The following is a 20,360-nucleotide window of genomic DNA, read 5'->3' as shown; positions in this document are numbered from 1 at the left end:
ACGATTTATTGACGCAAGAGCTATTTCATGCTCCATGCCAGAAATTAATCAGTGGAGGAGGAGGAATTCTCTTTAAGCACCCAGTTAGAAAGTGCTCCAGTGAACGGCTAAAAACAACAAGTTGAAGTCTTGCAGGACAAATGCAATCAAAAGAAACCAAACCAAAATAAAACAAAATGTTAAATAAAAAAAAAAAAAAATTAAAAGGGCAACTTTCACATAGCAGCTTCTTTAGAAAGGCTTTGGAAATGACAAGAAACCAGTGCCCAAACAGAACTATTATACATACCTTTCCTTGTGAAAAAGAAAAGGCACAAGAAGACCAATTCAGAGTGTTCCCAAACCTTTATCGGCATAAACTGATGCTACGTTTGTTCAGATCACCCTGTCTCAAATGCATTTGGGGAGGTGGACGCAGTGATTCAGGTGTATTGACCCTGTGAGCTGGTCACTGGCTTCCTACTGCAATTCTGGATACAAACAGGTAAACCAGAGGCAAAAGTCCTATAACCTATTTGAAAAAAACCTACTGCATGAAGCTACACCTTAAAGAAAAAAGCCAAGAATCTTCCAGGCAGACTGAACGAACAGCATCACCCCTACCTGCCAAGAAGCCATCACGATAAACCTGTCAGGAGTTACGAGCATGCAGAACAGGCCTTCCCTTCCACCTGCTGGAAACAGGGGAAAAAAGGAGAAAAAAAAAAAGAAAAGAAAAAAATCTAATGCCAATCAGATACTTGCTGCTGGCAGGGAACAGATGCCAAAGCCCTTCTTCTCGGTTTGTTAAGCTGAAAGGATCACATGCCTTCTCTGGCAAAGGTTGTGTGAGACCAGTGGTACCTTATTTAGAATAAAGCAAGTACTTGGAAGTTTCAGAGATTTTTTTCCTAAAGTGACAGATGTCAAAGATTCAATACTTGGATGGACAATCCGAGTTTGGTGCATGAGCTCTGGTCTTCTTATTGTTCTGGGTTATTTTTCACCAGAGAGGGGTATTAGCTTGGACTAGTTCAGGCTTTTATGTTTTCCCACAAGGGCAGCTCAAGCATTGTATAAAACAGGAGCACACCAGTGTGAAGAAAAGCTTTTAAACTAAGATGTGTAAAACAGCCAGCATCAAACAAATGTCACAATTAAAGGGAAAATTAACTGGAAAGTACAAGTCATGAACATTGAAACAGAATAGCAAAAAATCCTTCTCCGTGCATTATCTTAAAATCACCAGGTTTTAAGAGTTTTCTGCCTAAAAAACTGTCAATTGATCAAAAATACTGGTATCAACTTTATAAGAGTAGTTAAATAAAAAAAAAGCCCTCTGATGTCTCAACAGATAAACTAACCCAAGGGGCATTACCTATTTCCCAGCTTGACCAGCTGTGTACCTAAGTGACCGCACGTACGAATAACTGCATTGATCCCAGCCTATCGATCAGAAGGTGAAACCTGACAGCAAAGTGTCATTACACAGGAGTTCACAGACAGCAACATCTATCAAAACAAAATTCAAAATACACAACGCAGTGAATACACTGCCAAGAGAAGGCAGCAAAGCCCGAGGCTCCTTGGTATTACCTGAAGGCTGATGGGGTCACACAACTACAGCAGCCATCTTTTAGGACAAAATGAGTACTCGAAGCCAAGGCCCACAGTTCAAAGCTCACAAACTGGACCTCACTCCTGTTCCAGTTTTCCCTGTAAAGCTATTTATGTGGTTTGGCAACACAACAGCTACAAACAAAATGAGCACATAGATTCTTGAATAGTGAAAGGGTAAGGATTTTTTTTATTTTTAAATGATTTCTTTGAATTCATCTGTCATTTCTCCAACACGCCGATCCCAGCCCTACCACAGAGCCCAGCTGCAGCACAGGGAGAGTTCCCCATCCTTAGGAGAAGGTACCACTGGCAAAATCCTACATGCTCATGTTCAAGTCAACAAGTATCAATACACAAAGATTTCATTTTTTTTTTAGTGCTGGGATTATTCAGCCTTTGGTACGACCAAAAAAGTGCAAAACAACTGATGGAAGAGTTTCATACAAGTTATCTCCACCAGTATCCCAGAACCCAGCTCTGGTGCTTACAGCGAAGAGCTCAGATGCCACCACCTCACTCCTCAGTGATGTGGAAGGCAGCAGACCCTCAAAAACATCGATTTCAGCCGCACTAGCTCTGAAGCAGAAGAACACAACCCGATGATCCTCATGCAGCAAGGTCCAACTGCGCAATTCCCTGCAAGTGTCTAAGCTTAAGCAGCTTCAAAAAGCAACTGGGCAGATGACGGAACAGAAAAAAGGACCAATAAGTAAAATTGACCATGTTCAGCCCCCAGAACACTCTGAGTCACACATGACTAGAGGTTGAGAGGATATATTAATGATTGTTGCCACAATCTTACCTGTTCTTATCCTCTTTCCCAGGTACCACAGCTAGATGCTTGGTTCACCTTGCACAGCCTTACAGAATCCACTCAGACTCCGCAACTCAGACCTTCAAAATAAATCTGATGTTGCTACATCAAAGTTGCATGGACCAGATACAAACACAGGAAAAGTTAAGTCTAGTCTGCAGATTCCCTGGCAAAGCCTGTGCTGCTGGGGTTCAAAAGAGAATTAACGATGCTCCGTTGCACCCCAATTCACGGGCTTGTGATAACACCCAGAAAAACTGGTGGCACCGGTGGTACCTTCAAGCGGAGTTTCTCCAGAGATGCAGGTGGACAGGGAAAGGCCTTCACAGTCAGAAGGATGCATTGTACCACCCTTAGGGAAGTTAAACACTTTCCAGGGTTTTGCTGGATGTGGTCTAGTCCTGCAGGGCTTTTAAAAATGGCTTATTTGTTCTTGAATCATTTAAAAATTAAGCTCGAATCATGTTTTTTTTTTCAAGAAAAAAAAAATTCCTAAATGGTTACAGCCAATCGCCACGTATTTCTTTTGTTTGAAAGAAGATATTAAGTAATCTCGATCTAGTTCGGTTTGAACAAAATCAGAGACAGAAGGATCTCAAAAAATGCCCACGAGTATTTTTCCATATGTAATTCAGCTTTCAATAGGTGGAAAGTTTAATATTAGCTTCATCCTTTTGAAAAGATGAAAATTTACTTCCACATTTCAGCACACCAGTCTATCAAACATCATTTAGCCAAAGTGTGACAGTAGTTCCCGGGAGGGACACCAAGAGCTGTTGAATATTTCAAAGCAAACAAGGGCACTGCAGGTAAAGCATCTAATTTTCCTGGTAACTGATGACAAAAAAAGTTTGGCCAAGGAAAGTATTCCGCACTTGATCCAGACTTTTTGACCGCTGCACTTGGTACGTCAAACCTTGCAGGTGTCAGAGCACTCCACAGGCCCTTCTTGCTTAACGGCCTAAATAGAAAAGAATAAAGGGTGAGGGGAAATTCTCCGTATATCACAAACTATGGGGGGAAAGGGACCTGTCAAGCCTCTATTGAAGGATGAGAGAATTAACACGTCCACAATTTTTCCTTCTCCAGTCAGGTACTCCATGTTCAGTCACCGCTGTAAAGTCAGTTTCTACAGATGTTAAGAGATGAAAAAAACCACTAAAGACTACCCTGAAAGAAGAAACATGATTGCAGTTGTTTCTCCACTCTTATTCCCAACCCAACAATATGAAAACTTCTTAAAAAAGAGAAATCCAAAAGCTTTTGCCCAAGAGCTCTGGAAAATAAGGCAATTTTTTTCTTTTGCAGTGAGTAAGCAGTACCTGTCAAAGCACAGGTATCCAGACGGCCAAATTCCTAGACATGAAGGATGAAAAACGCCATGTAGGGCTGACATCCATCTGAGAATAAATGGATTTTCTGTCCCTGCTCTTGAATCACTTTCCGAATCAGTGGGATGACTGAAACGTTCCTTCAACATCAGCTCTGTCCTAATTGATCTGACCACATCAAAGGCGCACAAACACGTCTCAACAGTGTGAGAGCCTGGAGCGAATAAGACAAGCTGAGTAATTCAGAATAAAAGCTGAGAATATACTCCTCGTTGCAGTCCAGTAACAAATTTAATTTAGGGAAGTATACATGTGGTAAGGTATGGGTCAAACTGAGGTTGACCAAAAGCAAATAACACAAATGCAGTAGCCATATAGAAAAAGGTTTCTCTCCTTTCCAAGTGAGATGCAAGGTCTCAAGGACTATCTCCAACTTTTAAAGACTTGAAAGTACAATCTTTTTGTACCCTTTTCCTACCCTGTACCTCATTCAAAATAATTCAGAGTTCTCTGCCTCTCATTATAAGTACCTGCTTCTCATCTTTGCACTGCAGGATATATCATAGGCTAAAAAACTTACTTCAGAAACAGGCTTTTAAAGAATTCCAAAGTGCAAGAACTGCATTTAAAGAAAAAGTAGAAATGAGAAGAACGTACTTAGCAGGGACACTGACCTAGAAGGAACTTCAACTTGAACCCCAAGCTGAAGCACAAAACAATTCTTCTCTTTAAAGGGTACAATAAAAATCCTGTATAGAAAGCTTCAACTATTTGATGCTCTAGAAAGCGAAAACTTCACAGGTTTCACGGTAGCAGCCTTAAACTTTCAAAGTCTTCAAAATGATACTGTTCTCAGAGGAAATCCAGGACAGGCTCAGCTCACATGTGTATAAGAATGAGAACAGAGGTGGAGTAGAGATTCTGTCATAGGTTGAAGAAAGAAAACGGAGACATGCCCAGTTCCCATCCGCAAGGGTTTGCAGCTCTTCGAACTAAAGCTTCTTACTGCCAGGTCTTGTTGCCGAGTTTACTTCTCAACCAACCTGCAAGTCTTCCCCAAACCTGGGAGACCAGACTGCTCAGGGTGACGGCTCCAGGGCACAGCGGTAGCTCTTGCTACCGAGTTCCTATTCCAGCTCGATGCTTTCCCTACTGCTGGAAAGGATAACTGCGAGTAGCATATTACTTGTAAACAGGAGCCTGAATACCCAGCCTAGAACAATTCAGCCATGGGCAGGAAGAAGGAGGGATACATGATGTTCTTCCAGAACCAGTTGTGCCCCAGCCCTGCAGAAGCCTGGAATTTACTCCTCTAGTCCTTATGTTTATTGATAGAATGCTCTTGCCCCCCAGATAACTTACAGAAACAGACTCATTACCGCCAGAAAGTAGGTCAGTGTCATTTAAAGCCGGTTTGAAATGCGTCTCCGCAGAAACTTCTTAATCTTTAAAAAGAGAACACATCAAATATTTATTGGATGGTGCAAAACGTTTGAGAGACTAACAGGGAAAGCTCTTACATATACTGCACGAAATGGCTTTCCATGCCTCATTGGGCCACGGAGCGTGAAAGGAGAGCGGCTTCTTGCACTCGGCAGATAAGATGCCGTACAAAAGTACTTATCAATCTAGCAAATCGCAGCACATGACTTGCTAACTCATTTTCCCAGCGCTATATGATCAAGAAGCTTTCTGCCTTTTCTGGTACCTCTTCTGAGTCTTAATGATGCTGCTACAGATTTTTTCAGCTCATTCTTAAACTTCAATATTCCTAATTATCACAACATTCAGCATTTCAAAATGTAAATAAAATTTGCATCTCCGCAAGAGTAGCTCTGAAGAAAGAATATAGCATTTGCAATCAGACTGGCTAATTCCTGTAAGATAACATTTCATAAACAAAATGCTTCATTGAACATGGAGATTTTCAGCTTTTACAAAGGAAAGTGAACCTTAAACAAATACAAATCAGTTGGGTGATTAAGTTCAAGTGTTTTGGTTTTTTAAATGGATCTTTATGTGTAACTAGTATCAGCAGAACAATATTTACTGATTAAAGAACCAAGTGATAGCAAAACTCAAGCCAGTGAAAATTACGGTGGAAGGTAGAAGGTGATGGCAAGAAATCTTTTAAGGTCAATAAAAGAAAAAAATAAACCCCAGACATACTCACAACCCAGCCAGTCTGGGTAAGACGAGCAGCATCAGCACCACAGGTGTCATACGGTAGCTTTAAATGTGAAACTAAACATGCTTTCCCCTGCCTCCCCCGCCCCCCCAAGCACTGTCATAATCCTACATGTTATCTTAATTAGCCTAATTTTCTTAATTATCCTTTGCAGCAACTTGCTCTTTTATAGCACCATTTCAGCTTTATTTTTCCAACTTTGTTCCAAGACTGGAAGAAGGGGCGACTCGTCTGCCCAAAGCCAAAGGGCACGCGATGCCCCGGAGCTTTGTCTTGACCAGGTCTGTGCAGCTTCATCCTCCCAGCACTGCAGAGAAAGCCTGTCCTCCTGCCACCCCACCCTCCCTGTCCTGCATTTCCACACAAAGCGACTCCCATTCCTGCCCAGGAATTCACAAAACCTACCGACACCTCCAGGGAGCCGGTGGTTCCTCCAGAGCAGTGGGTACCAGGCCATGATGGGCACACCGTGTCCCTCTTGCCACAAGCACCATCAGCCCACCTGCTTCTCCTGCTCCTCACGCACGTTGTGCACCCACATGAGATTCTGTGGCAAATTAAGCTCACAAAAGCTGCTGGTCTTAACCCAAAGCTCAAGTGATAGACTGCAGAGAGAGCCTTTGACCCAGAAAACAAAGGCCAAGGTCTTTAACCTACGTCTAGGGCTCAAGACAGATTGACTTACACATCTGAAGTTCTTGAGGATTAACTTCTCCCACATGGGTATTCTTACTTCTCCAAAAGTTATTTCTTATTCTCTGAGAAAGCTTACTCCAAAATAGAACAAAAGAAGTGGCAGTGATGGGGGAAGAATGATGGGGTGGAAGTCGTACTTTTCTTAAGATAACTTAGTCTTCTCGAAATTTTCACCTTGTTCAGCGAGAAGCCTTCACTAACCAACATTTCTCACAAGAGAGCTTTGGAGAGGGGAAGAAAAAGAAAAGGAAAAACACCAAACCACTTTCATTCATCTACGCTGCAACAATTTTATGGCACTGTTTCTAAAACATCCCATTAGCAATAGGTTTGGAGAAGATTAGAGAAGAAAGCTTGTATCCACTGAAGCGAGGTTTAGTAGGCTCTTGAGTTAAGCCAGAGCCTTCCCTTAAACAATGCACATCATTAGTAATAGTTACCTGTAGCCATATAATCAAAATAGCTATCACAACTGACATGAGAAGTCTAGATGTCATCTTTGGCAAGCTTTGGAAAATATTTCTACCAATTATTATCAAACTGACTCTAAAAGAGAAACAAGCAGTAAGAAAACCACAGCATAAGCCAGGGGAAAAAGCCATCATGATAAACTGTAGAATTTCAATCCAACACTTGAAAATACAACCAAAATAAGAACCCAATGCCTAGAAAGAGCACAGGGAGAATTTCTCAAAGGCATTTGATAAGAAATAAGACTTTGTGGATGTTGACACTGTTCAAAAATGTTTTCATACAAAGCCTAACTGCAAAACACCATTTTGTAAAAAGCAGCACAAGATCATCCCCTTCACTTTTTCAGTTTTAGGAATTTTTTTTCCACCCTTTAAATGATCTCCAGTGATGACGGGCCTTGAGTTTCTGAGACATGCCCTTCACTTCAAGGGTTAATGTCAATAGGAAGTCTAAGCTGTTTGTAAATAATAAAACTGCAACAGTTTATTTATGTTTGAAAGAGCTAACTACAAGAGTAGACAAAACTTTACCCTATTAGTTGTCTTATTTTCTACCAAACACTCATATAGTAGTCACAACTTCAGTTCTGAGCCCTCCCAGACCCCTCAACTCTAAGGTCTTATGTGAGAAGGGTGAGGCAGGTGTAGGAACAGCAGCAGATAACACAAGCCCATCCAAAGCCACCCAGCTGAGCTGCCCCCTCCCCAGGTTTTGCTCAGACCAGCCTTCTCGGTGAGAGCCACTCTACACACAGCCAGTAGAACAGGTCCGTGCAAACCAATTTTTAGCATTACAGAAACATTTCTTCCACAAAGAGCTGCTTTGTTTTCTTTCCTTCGCATCTCTTTTGTGGCTCCCTGCTACACCATCAGCATGGAAATGGAGCAGAAGTAGCAGAATCAGTAAAAAGACCAAAAAAAGGGGGGGCTAGCAGATGAATTAAAGGAAAACAAGACAAATCAGCAGCAGGCTTCCAACACTCCAGCATCAACAGACAGCCCAACTATGGGGAGGTTTAGATTGGGTATGAGGAAAGAAGTATTCACGGAAAGGGTTGTCAGGCAGTGGAACAGGCTGCCCAGGGCAGTGGTGGAGTCACCATCCCTGGAGGGGTTTAAAAGGCGTTTAGATGAGGTTCTCAGGGACATGGTTTAATGCTAGAGTTGGGTTATGGTTGGACTCGATGATCCTGAGTGTCGCTTCCAACCAAAACGATTGTATGATTCTATGGAAGACATCCCCTTTTCCCACATATCTAGAGAGCTGCTCCTTAAGATCTAAAGCAATACCAAGTCATGTTGGTTTGTTGTTTTTTGAATACAGGCACATATTTAGCCTATCCCACCACAACGAGAAAAAAGCAGGCAGCCATTAGCTCTTCAGTCTCACATTTGAGATGGGAAAGTATTAAAAAATAACAACTCTCCACTTACTCAAAGAACAGATCTCTCAAAAAACATCACATTGCAAGAAATGCATCACAGGTGATTAAATACACACACTCGACTCACACAAACGCCCTCAGCTTCCCAATTGCCCATGGTACCAGGAGCAAGTTTCAAAATCTCAGAGACTGCTACATGATGGAAGTAGAAAACAGAATTTTTCTTTTTGATAATACCAATAACTTTAGAGACTTATAAACTCATTTCAGTTCCTATGCGAGGGTCAGGTTTTCAACACTGCTGCTTGTAAACTGCAGCATGCCCATTTACTGCAGCATTTTTTGCTCCCAGCCTCAGAAACACAAGCGGGCTGCTAGAAGTAATTCTGAAGCAAATGTAAAATTCTTACCCCACATATATGCAGTTCCTGAAGTCTTAGGAGTTGTTAGTTGGCTATTAACACTTCAGTCTTATTTGACTGTTAACCCAATACTGATTAAACTGAAGTCACAAAAGTCATCTCTCAAAGACACAGTTAACTAAGTAGTTTCATGTGCCCTGTCATTGGACTACTTGTCATTTTCTTCACCATAAACTCAAACAGTCAAAGCAGGCAGATCAGAGCACTATTAAAATCCCTCTTCCAAAGCAAAGGCTCACACAGCTCTGCCTAAAACAGAGTCACCCAAAAGCCACTAAATTCAAATATATGAGACAACTTTGAGCTGGAAAGCAGGTAACTGAGTATCTACAGACCCTCTTGACAGTCAGAAATGTGCGATTTTGTAGTGATGAATCATATGTCTTAAATTACAAGGCACATCAGGGATAATCCCCCAGACAACATTGAGATGGATCGATTGACTCTTTTTCCAGTAAAACTTTTCTTTCCTACTGAGAAGTACTTTAAAAGTAAAAGAGTCTTCTTAAGTATCAATAAAGACACCCCAGCAGAACCATGAGCATTCCTTAGAAGTATGCTACATACCATTAAGACTTATCAGCATAGTTTTAACAAATTTAACGTCTGCTTAACATCTTAGAAAAATACCTACGATGTTCAGCGATATGTAGCACGACAATTAGAAACCTAAAATGGCAATATTTCCCTCAATTTCTGGTCACAGCAACACAATTCTCCACCTTCATTCTTGGTTTCAAAGTGGTAGTATAGCGAGAGGGACTGGATTATCATGTCAACATAGTAATAAGTCTGTTCATGCAACAAAGACAAGGTGTTTTGCTGCCATTACTAGATTTAAAGTGGTTTTGCCCTTACCTGGATGGCTTTGGGAGCTCATTGCTAGTAACGTCTAGTCCTTTGGAGACGGGATTCGAGACAGATGAGTTTTCACGCAAGTAACAGCAGCTCTAAAGAGCTCCACTGCTTCACCAATACATGGAAATTGGAAGTGGGGATTAAATCATGGCCACCTTGTAAAATCCAGGGCACAGTGGCATGCTGAGTTGTATAGGAAGTAATCCAATAGGGTGGCAGAATATCTTCTAATGGCTTTCAAAGTGGGAACCTGCAATTAAAGAAAAAATACATCTACATTAGAGAATTAAGATTTACAGTCTTTTAAATTACACATTATGTAACATATTTGTCCCCAGAAGAAAAGATTAAACTAGGATACTATTTTAGGCATTAAAGGCTGCAAAGAGAGTAATTTTCAGAGATACAGATGTAATTTTGCTTAATAACCTTAAAAATGCAGACTAATATTTAACAGCATAAAGAAACAATTAAAAAAGAAAAAAACAACTTTGCAACTGCACAAGTCTTAAAAACCCAAACTTGCATGTTAATTCCGATCCTCCAACAGCACCATATGAAGCCACTTCAGTCCAACAGCTTCCATATTTTAAAAGCCATATGTATGAGTGGTAACTGTACTTCACGCATCTGTTCCCCAAAGAAGTCCAAAGAAAAACGCTGTGGTGCCAAGAAGTGGTTCTTGGACCAGGAAGGAAAAAACCCCACACAATCAATTCCACTCCCACTCTGCCCAAACCTCCAACTGATTATTAAAAAGCAACTCCATACTGCCCCAGGGGAAAAAAAAATCCACCGTTCCAAATTATTTTTAAGCTGTATATTAGAGGGAAGAAGAAGAGAGGGGAAAAAAATGCAGTTAGCAACCTAGTATACCCCTCTCTCCCCCAAAAAATAAAAATAGCAAAGCAATAGATACGCTAGAGAGCTTATAGGAACTCCTGTCTCAGAGGCCCCCAGAGATGGTGACTCTGATGCAACCAACAACACTTAACCAAAATAACCTTCTGCAAGGTGTCCTGAAGGTCAGTTTTGGGGGGTTCTGGGTTTTTTTTGGCACTATACCAAGTGGCATCCAGTGTTTCTAAATAGCCATGTTTTACAGGCAGGGTGTCTCAGGGAGAGTTATGTTTTAACATACATAGACAGAAAGACCTGCCGCTGATACACGCTACCAGCTAGGGCTACCTAGGCACCTTAAATTGTGTCCTTTATATGAAATATTTCACAGCCACAGGTTATTTCCCTTCTTTGCACCAAAAAAATCATCAGATCTGAGGGTCTGGTGACCAAAGAGATGGCAATATTCCTTGGGAGGAGGATGATTATCGTAGTAACTCCTACTGCACAATGAGCATCTGTCCACAATTTATCTATGCCATCATGTTTCAAGCAGTCCCATCTATTCTTGGAAGAACTCTTATCATGCTCTGATATTCACGTTCCTTTCCAATAAAGCAGCACAACAAGGTCTAAGACTTAAATACCACCACTGACAACTGTGATGGGCCCTGCTTTATAATGGCACTTGCCCAGGTTGCAGAACAAGGCCCAAGCAGATGCTGTTGAACAAAGAAGCCTTCCTTGCTGTATTTCACTAATTAATATATATATTCAATTGGCTGTTTCTCTCTATCCTAAGTGTCTCAGCGTTACTACTCTCCAAGTTCCTCTGCATATCTTGCATTTTCAGAGATCTGGAACACTGTTTCATGTTATGCAGCAAGTTCAAGAGGAAATTACTTCAGTGTCATTTCTAATCCCTGCAGGTCTCTGCCATCCCAAACGTTCAAGTTCTTCCAGTTCCATTAAATTACACATCCTGTTGAAAAGTCAGGTCATCTTAGACCAAGTATTAGCAAAACTTTATCACTTATCACCAATAAAGGCAGCAGGTAATGTTATGGCATACACAATCTCAGCTGTGGACAAGAAGGACTTGGAATGGAGTTAATAGGTTTCTGTCTACTCATTTTCACATTGCAAGAATGAAGTATAGAACATGAACAGTCAGAAGATGTGCATGTATTTCCCAAAGAAACAGGCCAGAAACATTAGCAGCAAATCCATTTAACAGTATCACCAGTTTACCTATTCCCACTTATTCCCCCAAAGGTCTATCTAAATTTAGATAAATTTAGAACATTAAGATTCTGCATGTTTTAGCAGCCCTAGTGCCTGGGAAGAGGAGAGACAACAAAATAACCATGTTCACATTGAACAAACTACACATGCAATTCACCTACACTTTAAAAAAAATAATTAAATTCCTAGATTTCTTTTAGAAGGCCGAATAAAGCATAAGCAAGACAGACCTGCCCAGGATACAGACATCAATCATTTTCCAGCCTATTTCTCCACCAAAACCTTATTTTCAGTTACCACTTGCATGGATCTCAATGCAGTTCAATGAGACATTTCCAAAGTGGTCAAGAGTTGTTTTCAGCCCCTGTTTGTATCGATTCTTATGCAAGTTTTTCATTTTGCCACTATCGCACAAAAGCGGTTCCCAAATTAAGAGAAGCAAAATGCTGCCTACCCCTAAGGCTTAGGGTATTCGGAGGTCTACAGGGTTTGCTAAGCAAATTATCTCATTTAAAATAATAATAATAATAATAAGTGCTTGGTTTAGTTCTCCTCCACTGCCTTCGCAGACAAGGACGATCACCTCTGGCCTGCACATCTCAGCTGCAAGAACAGCAAATCCACCCCAGGCATCATCTGCTAACACAGGCACACGCTGCACACAATGGGGATGAGCACCTGTTCATAGCAGCATGATCCTCTCATGAGTAACTTCAAGTATTTTGGCCAGACAGGGAGCTCACGTTCCTTTTTTGGGGGGAGCGGGATCGCAGGTTCCACTGCCCCATGCTCATGGTCGGAAGCACTGAGCAGAACAAGAGACAGACGGCGGCTGCCACAGGAGCATTTTGCTCCGCCTGCCGTCTCCGAACGAGCCGCAGGATTGCCTGCCGGTGAAATTCCCTGGCAGACAAGCAGCTGTGTCATACTGACCATGCCAGGTTTGGCACTTCACGTGGAGTCCTTCCCTAGGCGCAAAGGGTGGCCCAAGAGCATCCGCACTGGTGTGATCGAGCTTTGCGAGAGAATTGTTCAGAGTCTGGTCCCTGCTAGATGTTTAAAATACTCTGGAATGTCAGCATGAAGAGCAAATTAGTGCCTATTTATTTCAGCCTATTTCTACTAGGGTATGTTTTAGAGCACGTGCTCTCTAAAACCATGCAGGCTGGTGCATCTGCAGCTGTATCCTCATCACATCCCAGGTTCAGAAGGCAGCCACGGCCTGAGCGTGCTGTCACCTCCTTGTCACCAGCTGATAACAAGCCTCCATATCTGCAGTCACCATACAGTATGAGATAGACCGAGAAGCTGCAGTTGCAGTGAAAGTCCCTTGTTTCTCAGTTGTTTCAGTGCCTAAGCAAACCATCATCTCTAACTATATACCCTCCCTATATTAAAGGTGCTATTGGTCATTTTAGCTCTTCTCTTATTCATCTATCAGCAGTGAGTTCATCACACAACACATTTGGTCCTCAACAATACAGCAGGCAGACCCTTCATCATTTATGTCAAGGAAGGGATGAGTCTACTTAAAATACTTTTGTGATGCTTCAATTGCTTCTTCCAGAAGTTATAAAGAAAAAAAGTGTCAAATTAATCAACAGGTTGGGTCAACACATGTGCCAACAAACCACCTATGCACAGGAAATGTAAGTAATCCAACAGTCTCCCATTTCCATACATATTGCCATATGAACATTTTGACGGTATGAATGTTCACCTTCCTCTTCTCAGCCCATTCCAGATGTGCGTCTCTACCAGTCACAAGTACAGATGTGCAGTAACCAGTAATTACAGTTATGGTAGAGCTTTATCTACAAAGCTCTATTTTTCAGACCTTAAATTGCTACGGTACATAAGCCAAGATAAAAATCTTGGCCTGAGGATGAAGTTTCAAGATTGTTTTCAGCCAAGTCAGTCTGGTTGCTTCAGAATACCCAGCTATCGATGACCTCACTTCATCTGCAGGCCCTCTCGGGCACATACCATCAACATCCCCAGACGGCAACACTCCAGCCAGCTGACAAGATCACTTGAAAACCTCGGTTAAACAAAACTTCGCTGCCTGCTGACTCATTCTATCAAAACATGGTGTAAGTCATAGGCGTACAATCCACAGCGCTGTGCTGTGAAGTTTATTTGCAGGTCCAGTGAAAGCTGCTCTGTCTTTCATACCCCTAAATGTTAAAATGCTTTGCAGAAGACGCTGCCTTGCAGCAGGAGAAGGAAAGATTAACAGGGAAACGGCATTAAATTTAATCCCACGTGCTCCACAAAAGACAGCGACAACATCACCTTGATGCTTGCTTGGATTCCTACTCGCAACACAGCCTGTGAAGGACCCGATGCTGCAGCACGGACGTGCTTTGCACAGACCCACAGCCCTCCAGCAGTGCCTCTGCTGGAGCATATTGATTAAATCTCTCCTTTAACAACAGACCCCGAACTTTACCCACAGGGGAAAAAAAAGGAAAAAAAAAAAAGCAGCTGCCTCTGCTTTTCAGGGGTTGTTTATAACATACAGTCAATTTAAGATCTATAGATGAAAGGAGGAGGGGACAAGGGAGAGGCATATAGCAGTTTGAAAACAAAAAATAATTACTTACTGTGATCACAAAATGATTTAGTGCATCTTTATTTAGAGCAGAGGCAGCGTGAAACAGTCTCCTGGGTTGATTTTTCTCTCTGGGGACCACGGCTCCAGAGTCACCGCTTTGCAAGATGACAGAAACAGCAGCAGGAATCCCGAGGACCCACACAATCCTTCCCCATCACTTCCACTCCTGCTTCTCAAGCAGAATACAGCTTTGCTGAATCTGTCCCAAGAGACTGAGTTTCACAAGCGTTGTCCACTTCCACAAGTGCTGGTTTTCCTACAGTTCCAGTGATACTCAAAATAGGGCTCTCCCGGAAAACATATTTGCAAGCCTCAAACATAATCAGGCATCCTGTCAAAGAGCTTTAAGCGTCTGTAGACAGTGTTTCTGTTTCTAAACACGTACTGCAGGAGTAGCAGGCTGCACTGCAAGATACACCATCGGCTTAAAGCCCAGATGTGGACAGAAGAGCAACTGGAATACAATGACAACAAGAGAAAATAAAAACAGAACACCAAATGTGTTGCTGTATTAGTCCAGGTTCCTCCAAAATCATTAATATTTTGTGTAAATCTGGACATTGCCCCTCCATTTCCAAATATACAATATACTTCGAGAGGCAAGCTGAAGAAAAAAGCATCACATGCTCGTTCTTAGAGAGCATTACATGCTCATTCTTAGCTGCACTAAGAACATCTGACTCAGGGTGCAGGAAAAACCAGAAGTTTTCCCAAATTCCAAAAGCAAGTGGACAAATTTCTTAGAAAATAGAACAAACATTTAAGTGTTTCTGCACAAGGCCAGGAAACCCATGAGACAAGTCACTGGCTCACAAGAAAGTGTCTCGGAGAAGTGTCACCACGGCCCATCCACACAACCACCTGCAGAGTCACCAAACCAACTCAACTCTTTGCCCTACGCTGACATGACAGTCCCGCCTTCCAAAATATAAAGTTTACTCCTTCTAACTTTCCATATTGCACTGAAATCCATACCAAACTCTTAATTATTTACCACACAAGTGGTGAGCACACCTGCATTCATTAGGCTGAAGAAAACACCTGGGTGAAGTGGCAGGTGGAAGTATTTACATAGCACTCAGGAATCCACAGGGAAGAAGAACGGAAAGCAAAATCAGTTTGAGTACCTGAAGCCTTCTTTGGAGCTAGAACTGTATAACTAACAGTTAAACAGAAAACCCAACCTAATCCAGCTGTTACAAATAGTTTCTCACCAACAGTGTATTAGGTACGTACCTGCCGCAGTCAGTACTGATCCAGACTGACCAGCGTAGCCCTTATTACCAGAGCACCCAGTCTTTGCTGAAATCCTTGTTTCCATACTCGTATCTTGCAAAACCAGAGGTACCTACCTTTAAGACCAGAAGCTCAACACGATGATTCAAATGTACTAACCGTCTAAGAAATACAAAAGCACTACCCAGCACTTCAAGGAATTAAAACGCAGTACATTTGTTTAGCAAATGCTGGCATTTCAATGCCAGCCATTACAAGTGCTACTCTCACATGGCAGCCTAGAGTAGAACAAATATTATGTTTCCGCTTCTCCCTTAAACTTCCACTTTCAAATACACGCTGTGAAGATTTATTGCTTGTATGCTCACACTACATGTTCTAACTTTGTGACAGGTTTTATATGGTATGATGTTTGGAAAGAGATTCAATCTCTAACCACATTTGTCCTAAGTGTTAAATTACAGTATATATACATTAAGACTTCAAGAATAACCAATACCTACTCTGTATTTACCCAGTTTCTTCAGGGAAGGCTATAATACATTGCTAGACAGTCACTGGTAGTTGGTTTTGGAGCAATCCTGCTATTATTTCAGGCAGTGGCTTGTTAAGCAAGCCTTTACAATATAAGCAGTGCTATATGTGCACTGAAGTCACCATCAGACATCTTTAAAAAAAAAACAAAATTAACAACAGCCACAAATAGCAAGACGCTATTAACTAACTGTGAGCTACTTTATTAACGGGGAACTAACACACAGCTATTCAAGGGTAGCAAACTCCTATAGAAATAATTAATCTAATTACGTGTAGCAGAAATTCTCAACAAAAAACAATCAAGGAAAATTGCTTTCTATGGTTTCATACCCTTTTGTTTCTTATTGTCAAGAAACAGACCACCACTAATGCCCACAGCATGCCGATTCCTTAAGGAAGGTTGCCTTTCCCAGGTCCTTTTCAGTCATGTAAAATAAAGTCTGTTGCTCAAACTGATCCCTGCTGACAGCCCTTGCACTTTGGTCATGTAAACCCAAATTATGAGACACTCGCCCAAACTGAAAACACATGGGTACAAGGCTGTTTCCGTAGAAGTGACAAGTACCAGCTCGATCAACAGTTACAGCTGAAGGTGCCTCCACATCCTAAAAACAAAAACCTTGGAGCTTCTGGTGAACACCACGAAACCCCAGGAAGTTTTTGTGGCCCGTCTCCTGCTACACAAGAGTATTAACATTATTTCTATTTCCACAGATTTCACACCAATAGCAATATGTAATATTGCTGATGAGGGGATCTGCTGAGATCTCCTCTATTATTCAACCTCGAAAAGTATTGCTGTCAAAGCAGCATTGCAGGTATCTCAAATACCAACAGCAGCAAAATAAAACCAAGGCTTTGGGAACAACCAAGCGGATGACAAGCAGACCTAAACCCTCCCATGAGTAATCCAAGACTCTGAACAAAAGATCATCTTCAGGAACTTGAGCAAATCTGGAAATACCACCTCATGTTCGCTCTGTGGGAGCTCCAATTTAAACTGGTCAACAGCTTGGGAAAATTTTTTAGAGTCAAGCAGGAACACAGCTTGTAGAAGAGCTGCAGATTCAGAAAGGCAACTGACTGCGTGTAAAACCTGGGAATATGTAGATTTGCAGGATTACAGAGCCCTCCTTGACTAGCAAGACTTTGGCAGAGGGTCTGAAAGAGCAGGATGCTTCTGAGCTCGATCCAGTTTCTCAGCAAGAGCAGCAAGAACAAGCAGTCTCACAGATGGATCCGCGTGGGAGGGAGAAAGGATAAAAGTCTGCCTCGGGAGCCTGTTCCAGCTGCTACCGAAGCCTTGGAGGACTCGGTACAAATTGGGCAGAGTTACCTATAAAAATCTACTGTCTCGGCTTTTTCTGAAGCCCTCTTCTTCCCCCACTGCATGTTTTTCCTCCATCCTAGTATTTCAGCCTTTGAAAGAGTTCAAATCAGGTAGCTGCAAGTAGTGCTCGACAGAAGGTAAAGGAATATTGGGAGTTTATGGACAACATCTGTCTCATTTCTGCGTTCCTTCCTTGTAGATAACCCTAGTTACAATAATTCAGAAGCACCAAGAAGAAAGAAAAAAATCAAAACTCTTTTTAAATACTTGACTGAGAACTTATAACAAAATGGTGTATTCTTTTAAACTGAAATCCCCTTAGCAGCTTTTTCAGTGCCAGGAATAGTTTGTGTGACCAGCAGACAGAAAGATCCTTGCACTGACCGAAGCATCCCCACAAGAGTCTGATCTAAATACAACCCTTCAACAAGGTGATTCCCCCCCCAATTAGCGCAAATTAAAGTTTGGGAAACTTGTAATGTATCCCAACATTTTAAAACTTACCATTGCACCACTAAAGTCCCATTATAGCATTTCAGTAGTGCTGAGGTCTCTCTGTCCTCAGTGTGCTGTACCGAAGGTATTCACCAAACCCTCTCCCTCAGGGGAACCAAGGGGGAAAAAATCAGGTCATGATAGAAAGTTCATGGATCCAGCCACCATTTTTCTGTAGACTTGCTCAATAGTGAAGCTTTCAAACAGCCTTATTTTCTTCACCTGTTTGTGCACACACACACAATCTTCCTTTCTCTTTCAAAACAACCTGAGACAGCCAAAAAAAGGACCCCAACACCTTTATGTGATTAGCTATGGGAAGCAACCGAAAACCTTCAGCTTAACAACCACGTTTTCACCCTTTCTCAACGGCTACAAACGAACAACCCACAATTCTTTACCTAGGGTTGTTTTTCAAATCCTTATATATAGGTAGGGAAAAGCAGAGAGAAAAAACATTTACCTTTCCTATTTATGTACTTCAGCTGTTACAGCCCACATCTGAACTTCTTGTTCTTTCTGACAAAGAATCAAAATGACTGGTCACTAGCTCTGCCTAACCCATCTGGTCTACCAGCACAAAATAGCTGAGTACATGTGTCATCAATCACTGTTAATTACTTAATTAACTTGGAAAAAAGAATATTGACTTTTTTTTAAAGAACAAACATTGTTAAAAGTTAGTCTAGTGTTTTTTTTTTTTTTTTTATTTTTAATTGAATGCTATCTGATTACCAAAAGAAAATAATTTGGTCTGAACACTAAAGCAACCCTGTCACATAACTCCTGCAATTCTTTTGTCTAGTAAAACATTTCCCCAAGTTTCTCTTGGAACTGACATTACAATTCTAGTTTTAACCAGCATTAAGTTTAACCAGAAACTTAATTATGCACATTCTCAAACACTCGATGTTAACCGCACTGCCATTCCCACCTACTAGCACCCTGCTTTTTAAGTTCTGACCTTTGGCAGAAAAGAAACATGCCTCAAGGTCTCCACAAACAAGTTGCATCATTTTCAAGTGGACATTTAGCCCTCTGCTGTTTGCTGCAAAACAGCGACACAGAGAGAGAGATATTACAACAGTTTGTGCTTTTTTAATCCACAACACAGATACCCAATTTTTTTTGGCATGGGGAGAAAGAAGAAAACAAATCCAAATATGTCTTATTACTTCTTTTATACACTGGATGCTAATACTGCTCGCAAAACACTGCACTTCTCACAGCAATGCAGTTAATCCAGAGCCTGGTCCTCATGGACTTGTGGTGTCGCTCTTCCATTTCTCCTTTTAATGTACCTGTTTTCCTACAGCCAAAAAACATTACAGCACATAACTGTAGCACATTATGTATTTGCGTGTCTTCTTACTCATATGGTCTTAACCAAGGCATCACTTAAACCCAAGTTTTATATACGAGCATAAAGAATACTGCATTGAAAAGAAAAAAAAAAATACAACTTTGCCTTTAAAGTGCAATATAACTTGTTTTTTTTTAATTATTTGTTGGGAAAACCTTTTCTCCTCTCATCATCAGCATATGAAAAGTGATGCTGACATATGCCCGTACAAGCGTGACAGAGCTGGCAGTCAAACACCGAAATCCAGGTAACTGATGGAATACTAAAAGCTAAGTCAACGCTTATTTTTTGCCATGTAAAGAATTTTAAACGGTAGCTAGATTTTTGTTCTTTAAATGATACGTGACATGTTAGCAGTGATATTTTTTATTTTACTTTTCTCCTTTTGGAAGAATGCAGAGAACCCCCTTTGCTAACACAGGCTGCTTTGGGATGGAGGTTTCCCAGCCCTGGGGACACGGGGCAGCCCCGGGCACCGCCACAGTTCCCAGATTGTCTGCCAGAGCACAAATCTGCTGGTAACTGAAGGGGCAACAATCCCTGTGGGAAGGTGACACAAGCATATATGCCTTTACATTCACGGGAGTTCCAGGTTTTCCACTCACTCCATTTTTAAATTACAAGTCACGCTCCCGAGCCACAAACACAGCTGGCATAGAAAATAAACTCAATCGCCAGAAAAATGTACATTCCTATGTTGAAACACTCTAAGTAGGGTTAAATCTGCAATGACCAATATCACACAACAAGAATAGTTGGTCAATTATTTCAAAATTGCAGCTGACAAGCAAGAAAATCAAGGAAGGAACAAATGACATTACTCATTACTTTGGGCTTGGTTTTTATTTATTTGTTTGATAACACCATCAAACAAAAAAGGACAAAACCATTTAAGCAGCGCTTGCAGATCACATTTAGAGACAGAAGCCAT

At 41.4% G+C, this 20,360-nt stretch overlaps 1 protein-coding gene across 2 annotated transcripts in view; it reads right to left on the bottom strand.

Moving 5' to 3' along the window:
* The window catches only part of HDAC4 (histone deacetylase 4), a 233,809-nt gene that overhangs the window by 199,184 nt on the left and 14,265 nt on the right, over positions 1-20,360 (bottom strand). For both annotated transcript variants that reach the window (XM_082056512.1, XM_082056513.1), the window contains exon 2: positions 9,767-10,016. In XM_082056512.1, coding sequence (XP_081912638.1) covers positions 9,767-9,788 — 22 coding nt within the window. In that variant the 5' untranslated portion in view covers positions 9,789-10,016. The remainder of the gene's footprint in view (positions 1-9,766; positions 10,017-20,360) is intronic.

This window comes from Streptopelia decaocto (assembly GCF_964273445.1).
Source record: "Streptopelia decaocto genome assembly, chromosome: 6".
Classification (NCBI taxonomy): Eukaryota; Metazoa; Chordata; class Aves; order Columbiformes; family Columbidae; genus Streptopelia; species Streptopelia decaocto.
This window is presented reverse-complemented; position numbering and strand designations above follow the sequence as displayed.